Genomic DNA, 12,120 nt, shown 5'->3' with positions numbered 1-12,120 from the left:
GAGAGGATTCTTTTCCTTGATTTACTAAGACGCTGAAGCTCATGGTGTCTTAGCTGCTCATGGCTCACACAGAGGCCCTGGATACTTTGACCAGTGTGTTCTTTCTCCTCCATCTGGCTAGAAATCATAGCCACAGCTTAAGCAAGTACTCTACTACTGAGCTACACCCTCAGCCTTGTTTGCTTGTTTTTGAGAAAATACCTCACTATGTAGACTAAGCTGTCACCAACTGGCTATCTTCATGTCTCAGTCACCTGAGGGCTAGGACTCTGGGAATGTGCCACCATACTAGACCCTAAACCTTGATCTTATCCTCTGTGCTACAGGGCATCCATAGGTGAGCAAACAGCCTGAGAGTAAAGAAGCAGTCCACATCCCCCAGCCCCCAGAAGATGATGAGGACCTGTCCAAAAGCTGTCAGAGAAATCTGACAAGCTGTCATTCCAGTTTGGGGGTGGGGTAAAGTGGGGGGGAAACGCAGGTTCCTGGGGTGATAGTTACATCTCCCAGGATGACAGCCACAAAGAGTTACATTTTTAAGAAGCCACTGCAGGTACCTAGTGCAGGACCTGGTGCTGGGCCCTGCCAATGGTTTACAGCTGAGGCCAGGACAGTGAAATCAGAGCCAACAGGGTCACTGCCTGGCTCTAGCACAGTGGTTCTCAGCCTTCCTAATGCCACGACCCTTTAGTACAGTTCCTCATGTTGTGGTGACCCCCAATCATAAAACCATTTTTGTTGCTACTCCATAACTGTAATTTGACTGCTGTTATGAATCAAAATATGAATTTTTTTTTTCGAGACAGGGTTTCTCTGTGGTTTTGGAGCCTGTCCTGGAACTAGCTCTTGTAGACCAGGCTGGTCTCAAACTCACAGAGATCCACCTGCCTCTGCCTCCCGAGTGCTGGGATTAAAGGCATGCGCCACCACCGCCCGGCTAAAATATGAATATTTTTATAGATGAAGGTTTGTCAAAGGGGTCACAACCCATGGGTTGAGAACCACAGCTCTAGAGCTATGTTGCTCTCTGTAATTTAGATTTTGGTTTCCATTGTCTTTTTCTGTGTGCCTGGTGCCTGTGGAATCCAGAAAGGGGTGTTGGATTCTCTGGAACTGGAGTTGAAGATAGTTGTAAGCTGCCATGTGGGTGCTGGGAATTGAACCCAGGCCCTCTGGAAGAGCAGCCAGTGTTCTCAACTGCTGAGCCATCTCTCCAGCCTGACACAGAGATTGTGAAAGTTCAATCTATATCTTGGGCTTGTTCATAACTAGCTCTTTTAACTTAGCTCATTTATATTGCTCTACGTTCTGCCACATGGCTGTTACCTCTCCTCCCGCACATCCTACTTGCTCTGTGTCTCCTGGTGTCTCTACCTCTCTTCTTCCCAGAGTCCTCTCTAACCCTGCCTAACCTCTTCCTGCTTAGCTATTGGTTATTCAGCTCTTGATTAAGCCAATCAGAAGGCACCTTGGCCAAGACACATCTTCACAGTTTAAACAGATATTCTGCAGCACGCTATAGTTTGGATCTTATTGTATTATCAGTTCCGAGCCATTGAAGTAGATATGGTCACCTGACATCCTGCCAGTCTGAGCTGAGCCCCCTTAGAGCTTGTACACTGATCATCCTCCCTCTGTCACCCTCTCAGGCCAGAGAGAAATGGAGCTGCCCTGTTCAGAATGAAGCAACAGGTATGGGACACACTCACCAGCCTGGGTGCTGCACTGCCCTGTGGCTCCCTCAGTAACTACAAGCTACCCTGGGTGACAGGTAAGTGGTCACTGGGGATCAGGATCGGGAGACTAGGGCCAAGATGGGACCGAGCTTCCCATGAGGCCCCAGACCTGACCTGGAGCCCCTGCAGTTTCTCACCACGACCCGGAGGTTCCCTTCAACCACAGCTTTATTGAGCCACCCTCTGCCGGCTGGGCCTCGGATGACTCCTTCTCTTCTGACCCTGACTCTGGAGAAGAGGACGAAAGTCATGCCTACTCCGTGCCACCTCGAGAAAGTAAGCACCCCCAACCCAAGCAGCCGTGCCCAGGGCAGCGCCTTCCCTGTTCCTGTGCCTAAGCTTATCTTCCCATCACCTGCTGTTTCTAGCTCTGAGGACAAGTTCAGAACAAAGGAGAGTTCTGTCCTCACCAAACTTCTAGTCTGGTGGGCAGTAAAAAGAAAAGACATGCCAAGGGCCACGTGTGGTGGCACATGCCTTTAATCCCAGCATTTGGGAGGCAGAGGGAGGTGAGTTTGAGGCCAGTTTTGTCTACATAGTGAATTTCAGGATAGCCATGGGTATATAAAGAGCCCCTGTCAAAATAAATAAATAAATTAAATTAAATTAAATAAAGAAAGTCACCAGACAACAGAGGACAGAATTGTCCCAAAATTCCTTCTGGAGGAAACATAAGCAGCATCCACCCCTTCTTCTAAAACTAAGGTCTCAATGACAAACTGAGGCACGATGCCGCCAAAGCTTATTCTGGGGACCAATGAATTTATTGGGTTCCCATATCGTGAGGGTTTATTTACAGTATGGGTGCTCCTCCCTGCAATAGGCCATATCCAGAAAGCCTTTACTCTCAGGGATGTGGGTTTACCTAGCCACACGGGCGGAGCCCTCCTCTCCTGTATATTCCCCAGCCTCGCCCCAGAGCCCAGGTGCATTTAAGTAGCATTGCATACAACAGGTGGTAGGAAGGGTTCATATTCACGTGAGGGTCTCTTGACACTCTCCACCCCTCCGTGAGGGGGTGTAAACAGCAAGCCCAGCTGGGGTGATGCTGTTCCAAGAGCTGAACACTCCCACATGGCGTTTGCTTGTCTCAGAGGACAGTCACAACAGTTATGCTTTAGTGGAGCATGTAAAAAAAGGAGGAACTCCAAAGCTGCCCTGTTAGTAATAGCTGGGGTGAGTCTAGACGGATCAGTAGGAATTAGCAAGGGAAAACTAGGCAGGAGTGGTGGTGTTTAGGATAAATGGGACCGTGTGCAGTGACTCAAAGTGGGGAGGGGTAGAGAGAAAAGAGGGAAGGAGTGGGGTCCTCTGCTGCACCAGTCCCTCCCCTGCCTCCCTCTTCCTTGTCACCTCTTGAGGCCTCTGGGAAGATTCCGGGCTTCTGTGTCCCTGCTAGAATGGATCAGAGGAGCAGACTTAGCCTCACACGAGCTCATTCTGTCTTCTCCCCTGCCAGAGATGGTCCCTGTGGCCCAAGAAGAGTCCCCAGCGGCCAGCCTTCCTGGAGGCCCGTTCCCTCCCCCTGAAGACACTTCCACACCATTCCCCATCCCACGCACTTCCAGCCTGGCTCGGGCCAAGAGGCCATCTGTCTCCTTTGCTGAAGGCACTAAGTTTGCACCACAGAATGGCCGAAGCTCTGGGGATCTCTCCAGCCCCATACGAAAACCCAAGAGACTCTCCAGAGGTGCTCAGCCACGTCCTGAAGGGCAGGAGGCTGGGGAGCCCGCAGGCCCAGAACAAGCAAACGCGGAAGAGGATGCAGCTACCGCCACAAGCCCCGGAGATGCTGCCACCAGTCACCACCAGCTCCCACCTACTAACCAGACAGTGGCCGGGTGTGTGGAAACCTCCAATGGCAGCATCCAGGAGAGCTCAGGCTCTGTGGCCACAATCTATATGCTGGCAGGGACACCCCAGAAACCTGAGGGCCCTGTCTGGTCTGTCCTCCGTCGTTTGGGAAACTACCAGAAAGATCAGGCAATGCCCAAGGTCAAGAGTGCCATCCCTAAGCCTGTACGCCGAGCTCTGGGTCGGAACCAGGGCAGCACTGGGCTGTCCCAGAGCTCTGGTTCAGCTCCAGATGCCATGCTCTCTGGAACCATAAAGCCCACTGAAGTTAGGCCAGAGGAAGCATCCAGAGGTCTGGGAGATGGCACTGAGAGCTTAGGGACAGCCCAGGAACCAATCTCTGGGAACAGCTCTCTGGAACAGGGTTCCCAGAAGCAAGCTGAAGAGAAGGAGCAGGAGGAGCCCCTATATGAGAACGTTGTGCCCCTGTCGGTACCACTGCAGCACTGAGGACTCTGAATTTGGTGAGTGGGAAGACTGTGGATGGGATGTGGGGAGAGGAGGATGCTGAAACTGCTGTGGACCAGTGTGGGGAGAGGAGGATGCTGAAACTGCTGAGGTCTAGACTGAGCTTTGTGCAGGGAATTGATGCCAAGACTGTGACAGACTAAGCAGAAACTACGCCCTGGAAGAGGCGAGGGTTAGAGGCCACCTGGCTGTGGGTCTGGCCCTGGCAGTGTCCCCAGGTAGGACTGGAAGGCCTGGGTAGAGACCCTGTGGACTGGGGTCAGAGGAAGGAGGGGGCTACAGGGACTCCCCCTCTGTTGCCCTGGACTCTGTCCCAAGCCTATGCTTCCCATCATTTCAAAACATCTCTTTTACTGAAATGGAAAACAACCTAAATGTTTGATGATAAAGATTGATTAAATAAGTATTTCTTTTAGAAAATTTATCAATTTATTTATTGGGAGCGTGCGCCACAACATTCACGTGGAGGTCAGTGCCTCTTAGAAGTTAGTTCCTGCCTGCCTGGGGGTGGCACTCAGGTTTCCAGGCCTGAGACCCAAGCACTAACCACTGAGCCACTTTGCCTGCCATTCTTTTTTGAGACAGGATCTCTCATGTAGCCCAGGCTGGTCTCAGACTCGCTCTGTGGCTGGGAATGTCCTTGAATTTATGATCCTTTTGCCTCTACCTCCCAAAGATTGGCCTGTAGAATCTGAGTTTTCTGTTTTTATAGAGTGAGCTACAAACCAGCCCAATGGAACAAGTATTTTTATTTATTTATTTATTTATTTATTTTTTTATTTTATTTTATTCTTTTTTTCAAGACAGGGTTTCTCTATGGTTTTGGAGCCTGTCCTGGAACTAGCTCTTGTAGACCAGGCTGGTCTCGAACTCACAGAGATCCGCCTGCCTCTAAGATCCCCGAGTGCTGGGATTAAAGGCGTGTGCCACCACCGCCCCGCGGAACAAGTATTTCTTAAAACTGGTTTCTACACAATGGCTAAATATGTTATTCAAAAATATTTGTAGGGCTGGAGAGATGGCTCAGAGGTTAAGAACACTGACTGTGCTTCCAGAGGTCCTGAGTTCAATTCCCAGAAACCACATAATGGCTCATAACCATCTGTAATGAGGTCTGGTGCCCTCTTCTGGCATAGAGGTGTACATGCAGGAGGAACATTGTATACATAATAAATAAATCTTTTCTTAAAAAAAGATTTTATTTATTATGTATAGAAAGTCTGCCTCCATGTATGCCTGCAGGCCAGAGGGTGCCAGATCTTATTACAGATGGTTGTGAGCCACCATGTGGTTGTTGGGAATTGAACTCAGGTCCTCTGGAAGAACAGTCAGTGCTATTAACCGCTGAGCCATCTCTCCAGCCCTAATAAATAAATCTTTAAAAAAAAAATTGTAGCCTGGTGGTGGTGGCGCACACCTTTAGTCTCAGTACTTGGGAGGCAGAGGCAGGCGGATCTCTTGAGTTTGAAGCCAGTCTGGTCTACAGGCTGAGTTCCAGGACAGGCTCCAAAACTACATAGAGAAATCCTGTCTTGAAAAAACAAAAACAAAAACAAAACAAAAATATTTGCTATGTGGGTCTGGAGAGATGGCTCAGTGGTTAAGAGAACTGGCTGCTCTTCCAGAGGACGTGTGTTTGGTTTCGAGCACCCACATGGTGGCTCACAACCTGGCCTCTGAGGACATGAAGCACAAAGCGACTTACAGAACACGGATGTAGCCGGGCGGTGGTGGCGCACGCCTTTAATCCCAGCACTCGGGAGGAAGAGGCAGGCGGATCTCTGTGAGTTCGAGACCAGCCTGGTCTACAAGAGCTAGTTCCAGGACAGGCTCCAACACCACAGAGAAACCCTGTCTCGAAAAAAAAAAAAACCAACAAAAAAAAAAGAAACAATAACAAACAACAGCAACAACAAAATGGATGTCGTGGTCCGGGCCCTAATCTCAGCAGCGGGAGGTGGGAGCAGGATGAGCAGAGGTTCAAAGTTATCCTCAAGCTGCGTAGCACATTGGAAGCAGGCTGTGCTACATGAGACTTTGTTCCCAAACCAAAACAACATGGAAATCTATTGTGTGACAATAACATGATCATTAGCTACCCCTTCGCCCCATGAGCACTTGTTTTCTTTGCTTTTTTGTTTTTTCTTTTTTTAAAAAAAAATTATTTATTATGTATACAATATTCTATCTGTGTGTATGTATGCGTGCAGGCCAGAAGAGGGCACCAGACCCCACCACAGATGGTTGTGAGCCACCATGTGGTTGCTGGGAATTGAACTCAGGACCTTTGGAAGAGCAGGCAATGCTCTTACCCTCTGAGTCATCTTTCCAGCCCCTTGTTTTGGTTTTTTGAAACAGGGTTTCTCTGTAGCCATGGCTGTCCTGAAACTTGCTCTGTGGATCAGGCTGGCCTCGAACTCAGAGGTCTGCCTGCCTCTGCCTTCCAAGTGCTGGGATTAAAGATGTGTGCCATTGCCAACTGGCTTGGGTAGTTGTTTCTAATTATTTCAATACAAAATGATGCTGGGGTTTGAGAATGTGTTAAAGCACTCGCTTAGAAATGGGATGCCGGGGACCTGGTAAGAACACTACAGACTGTATATATTTGCTCCAAATGGCCCTCCAAAACATGCATATGGGTTTGTATTCTTACAAACTATGAGGGTACTAGATGATCATAGTGACACATACCTTTAATGTCAGAACTCAGGAGACAGAAGCAGGCAGATCTCAGAGTTCAAGTCCAGCCTGGTCTACAGAGTGAGTTCCACAACAGCCAGGGACACACACACACACACACACACACACACACACACACACAAAAGCCTCCTCTTGAACAAAACAAAAAACCAACCAACCAAAAAAATAAATCTGAAAAACAAAAAAATTATGAGAGTACTCATTTCCTTACACAAAATCTGAGTAGCTCAGGCCAGGTCATGGTGGCGGTGCATACCTTTAGTCCCAGCACTTGGGAGGCAGAAGCAGGATCTCTAGGAGTTCAAGGCCAGCCTGGTCTATAGAGCTAGTTCCAGAAGAGAAACCCTGTCTCAAAAAGAGAGAAAACAAAACAAAAGCTCAGTATTTTGATATTAAAAAAAAAACAAAAAAGTAAAGTATTATATACTAAAACTTAAAATCCTTCTACAAACAAATCTTTTTTTCTTTAGAGTTTTATTGTGGCAGCCAAGGTTGGCTTTGAACTCTGGATCTTCATGTAGACTCTGAAGTGCTGGGATTACAGGCATACATCCCAAGTTATCCTAGTAAAAAAAATGTTTTTTAGCTATTCAAAAATGATAGGCATGCTGGTGCATACCTGTAATCCCAGTACAGAGGCAGAGGCGGGGAATTCCATGCCAGCCTGGACTACAAAGGGAGATCCTATTTCAGAAAAACAAAACCCAAAGTGGCAGTGGGAGGAGGGGTGAGAACAGCAGGATGTGGCTTTAGTTCCAGTGCTGAGCAGACAGAGGCAGGAAGAGCCCTGTGGCCTGCAGGTCAGCCAGCTCAGCCTACTTTAGGAACTCACCCTGGTCTGCACAGTGGCTCCAAAAATAAGGCAGTGTGCTAGTAAGGGAAGACACGCTATATCACACTCTGGCCCCTCCATATGCAGGTGCACACGTGTGATCATGAATGCGTGTGTGCACTCACGCACGCAAACAAAACAGTACAGAAAAACAGCCAAAACCCCCAAACCATCAGCTGGATGGTGGTAGTGCATGTCTTTAATTCCGGCACTCAGGAGGCAAAGGCAGGTGGATCTCTGAGTTCAAGGTCAGCCTGATCTACACAGTGAGTTCCAGGATAGCCAGGATTACCCAGAGAAACCGTGTCTTTTTTCAAATATTTATTATGTATACAATATTCTGTTTGTGTGTATGTCTGCAGGCCAGAAGAGGACACCAGACCTCATTACAGATGGTTGTGAGCCACCATGTGGTTGCTGGGAATTGAACTCAGAACCTTTGAGAGAGCAGGCAATGCTCTTAACCACTGAGCCATCTCTCCAGCCCCCGAGAAACCGTGTCTTAGAAAAACAAACAAAAACAACTAAACAAACCCCAAAACCATCATCAGGACTGAGGCTATAATTTGATGATGGAGAGCTTGCTTAGCATATGTAAGGCCCAGGGGTTGATACCCAGCACCACCTTCCCCTATATAGAAAAGTACCTTTTAGGTCCCAACACCCCACAAGGCAGCTCCCAATTCTCTATAACTATAGTCCCATGGGATCCCATGCTTTTTTCTGGTGTGCAGACATTCATGCAGACAAAGCACCCATATTCAGAAAACAAAACATAAATCTTTAAGAAGAGTATCTTAAGATGTTTGGAGAGATAGCTCGGTGGTTAAGATCATTTGCAGCGCTCGCCTTTAATCCCAGCACTTGGGAGGCAGAGGCAGGCGGATCTCTGTGAGTTTGAGACCCAGCCTGGTCTACAAGAGCTAGTTCCAGGACAGGCTCCAAAACCACAGAGAAACCCTGTCTCGAAAAACCAAAAAAAAAAACCAAAAACAACAACAACAACAACAACAACAAAAAACAACAACAACAACAAAAAACCAAGATCATTTGCAGCTTTTGAGGAGGGCGGTTTGGTTCCTTGGCAACTCAGCCACTTAATTCCAGTTCCAGGTGACCTGATGCCCTCTTGTGGCCACCATGGGTAATGCATGTATGTGGTGCACATTAGACAAAACAGATGTCAACTTTTAAAAAGATACCTTGTTACTATTTGAACTTCTACGTTCATTTTAAGTGTAAAGTTCTTTTCAGACCTTTAAAGTGATTGCATTCTTCTACATATTATCTGAATATATTAAATTCTTTTCATTTTTGAGACAGTCTCATTTTAGTGCTTAAGTGGACCTGGAACTCAATATATATTTTAGGCACACATGACAATCCACCTGTTTCAATCTCCTGAGTGTTTGGATTATAGGTGTGAGCCACCAGACCTGACTTACAATTTTACTTAAAACATCAAAACAATAAACAGGGTCTCAAGTCAGGCAGTGGTTGCACATGCCTTTAATCCCAGGACTCAGGAGGTAGAAGCAGGTGGATCTCTGAGTTCATGGCCAGAATGGTCTTTACAGAGCAAGTTCCAGGACAGCCAAGACTACACAGAGAAACCCTGTCTCAAAAAAACAAAATAAAAAAAACATTGATAATAAATAAATTGGGGTCTCACTGTATAGCTCTGGCTGGTACTGGGCAAGAACTCTGTAGATCTGGCTGACTTTGAATTTAAAATCCCCACCTACCTCTACCTCTCTGGTGCTGAGGTTAAGGATGTATTCTGCCATGCCTGGCTTGGGCTCAAAATTCCAAAGGGGTGTTGTTCTTTTTTTTTTTTTTTTTTTTTTTGACTGATTTGTAAGTGCCTTTTATATACTAAGGACATGCTGTTCTCAATTTGTGACTGGTTTTATTTACTTTTCACGTCTGGTATACACGTACATGTATGAGTGGCTCTTACAACCTTCCTGTCCCCTCTTCTGATGGTCCTTGAACCTTGGGGTGTTTTGAGACAAGCATTCACGTGTCAAGGCTGGCCTTGAACTCCCGATTCTCCTGCCTCTACCACCCAAGTGCTGGGATTACAGTCATGGGCTGCAACTCCTGGTTTATAACCTTAGAAGTCCTGCTAGTTTAGCCAAGGCACCCCTAATTAAAAACAAAGTTTCTTTCAGAGGGACCTGGCTCATCTCAACAGTGACTTCTTTCTTGTTTCATTGTTCTGAGAAAGCCCCCCAAGTCCCCAGTTTTTCGCCTGTAATGTAAGACTAATGGCTGTGTCTAGGATTATCACTGATACTACCATGATCCTTCAGTGCCCCACGATCTTGTGTTCTAGAACCTGGTTCTTTTCGCAGGCTCATGTCTTCATTCCGCAAACTCGTGCTGTACACTGGCTTGAGTTTACTTTAGTGTGAAGGGCTAGTAGTACCAAGACTAAGATATATCTGCCTCCAAGGAGTCTCCAGTGTGTGGAAAATGGAGCTCCATTACAGTCAGCAAACAAAGAGAGCAGCAGGCGTTATAGAGAGTGGCTAGGGAAGGCTTGCCAGAGGAGGGGCTGCCCAAGAAAGCGCCCACAGTGAGAAGAGCAAATTGAGAACCCCAGCAACTCCACGGGATTGGAGCACCCAGAACCACAAGGAGGAAAAGGCTGCTGGATAGGAAGCAGCCTGGGCGAGTCAGTTGGGGAACTTGAACTTTATCTGGCAGAACAAATGGTAGTGTTTCTGCAGGATCTAGAAAGAGGTCGGGTTTATCAAGGTCAGGTTTACATTTCCCACAGTTCACTGCGGGGTGGATATGAGATGCAGAGATTGCTGGATGAATAGTTGTGTCCCAGAGACAGAAATGGGCAGATTAGATAAACGGGACGCCTGGTTATTCTGGTGCACTGGGGGAGGGGGAGGGAGCTGAGACTCCCTTTTCTGATGGAAAGGTAAGTTTACAGCGTCTAACTTCGTTAGCCCAACACTTGGGAGGCAGAGGCCAGCATGGTCTACATAGTGAGTTTCAGGACAGCCAGGGCTACATAGTGAGACCCAGTCTCAACAATGTTTCCCAACCAAAAAAGAAAAAAAAAAAGATGGTACTATTATCCCAGGAAGGAGGGGGACACGATTTTAAGGGAGAATATGTCTGGAGAAAGCCATCAAGCAGATGGCTGAGGGAAAGACTAAAGGACTGAATATATTTGCAGGTGGCAGGCCCAACTTGGAGCTTGTGAGAGTCTGCACATTGGGTCATCAGGTCCCCAAACCTACCCACAAGACTAGACCAAGTCTGGGAGGGCATGCGCCGGCAGGGTGGCTAGCGAAGGTTCAGTGCACCAGGGAGCGCACTCGAGCTGAAGGAAGCAGAGCCAACCTTGGGCGGGGGAACGACACACGACTCATAGCCCTTTAAAGCAAGCCAGCTCTTGAAGTATGGAGAATCTGAGGGACACCGAGTGTTTCCCGAGGGTAGGCTAGTCTCTGATCAGGGAGACACGGGGGAACAGTTAAACCTCTCGAGCCGATGCTCCATCTCCCGTACCGGCAGGTCCTCAGGGCAGTGCCGTTCTGGTGAGGACCCAGAAAGGATGGATGGAGCCCTCTGGACCCCACAGCGTTCTCTAAAGTCAGACTTACACTAGCTGCTCGGAGTTGCCCACAGCACGAGGGACGGGAGAATGAGTGTGTCAGCCACATGAAAGAGACCTTTGGGAAAGGGGAAGGAAGGCAGGACGCACCAAGGTGACCGGTCTGAACACTGGTCTCCGAGGGCACAGAGAAAAACAGGCACCGGATGGGAATGGTGGCGTGTGGATGGATAACCAGGGATGTCTTGGACCTAAAACCTGACTACAGATCTTTAAGAGACACTGATTTTGGACCAGGCAGGAGGCACCTGAGGGCAAGGAGCTGGTGAATCAGGAGATCTAACAGGGATGCATTACACGACGTCACGGCCTGCCTGGTTCGGGGGATTCCGACACCCCCAGACGGCTCCAGGATAGAACAATTGGGGCAAGGCAGCGAGGAACCCGGACACAAAGCCCGAGGAGCGGGCCGGGAAGCGCAGCACGAAAGGGCAGCAATAGTTCGTTTGAGCTGGAGCATCCGGCCGTGATTCTCTCCGGGTGTGGACGGGGGTCTACACTGCGGGCCAAGCGACACGGTGCTGGAGCCCAGCTCAGTATGGACCAAGACTCCCTGAAACGCTGACGCAGGGATTTGACCGGGTTGAGGACTCCGAGCAGGGAGTGGGGCGATGCCCGCGGGGGCTCCGGGTCGAGGGGCACTCCAGTTTCACTGGGTAGAGCCGGGCCTGCCCAAGCCGCCCCCCAGCCCCCCCATTTCTCTTGTTTGTCTCCAAGTCCGGCCGGAACCGGCTTCTGCTCGCCGGGGGGCGGGCGGGTAGCTGCTGATTGGTCAAGGCCTGTTTCCAGCCCCACTCAGCCAATCAACGGGCAGCAGTGTTTTTCATCTTAGGGTAGGAATAAAAGGGCTGGAAATAAAGGGGACAGAAAAGGCGCCGGGCGGGCCCGAT

At 48.7% G+C, this 12,120-nt stretch overlaps 1 protein-coding gene across 1 annotated transcript in view; it reads left to right on the top strand.

Moving 5' to 3' along the window:
- The window catches only part of Scarf1 (scavenger receptor class F member 1), a 13,732-nt gene extending 9,276 nt beyond the window's left edge, over positions 1 to 4,456 (top strand). Inside the window, exons 9-11 of the mRNA XM_005349547.2 lie at positions 1,650 to 1,771; positions 1,866 to 2,012; positions 3,196 to 4,456. Of these exons, the coding sequence (XP_005349604.1) occupies positions 1,650 to 1,771; positions 1,866 to 2,012; positions 3,196 to 4,040 (1,114 nt within the window). The 3' untranslated portion in view covers positions 4,041 to 4,456. The remainder of the gene's footprint in view (positions 1 to 1,649; positions 1,772 to 1,865; positions 2,013 to 3,195) is intronic.
- The last annotated feature ends 7,664 nt before the right edge of the window (positions 4,457 to 12,120 follow it).

This window comes from Microtus ochrogaster, chromosome 7 (assembly GCF_000317375.1).
Source record: "Microtus ochrogaster isolate Prairie Vole_2 chromosome 7, MicOch1.0, whole genome shotgun sequence".
NCBI classification, from domain to species: domain Eukaryota; kingdom Metazoa; phylum Chordata; class Mammalia; order Rodentia; family Cricetidae; genus Microtus; species Microtus ochrogaster.
The sequence above is the reverse complement of the archived record's forward strand: the minus strand, read 5'-3'. Positions and strand labels throughout refer to the sequence as shown.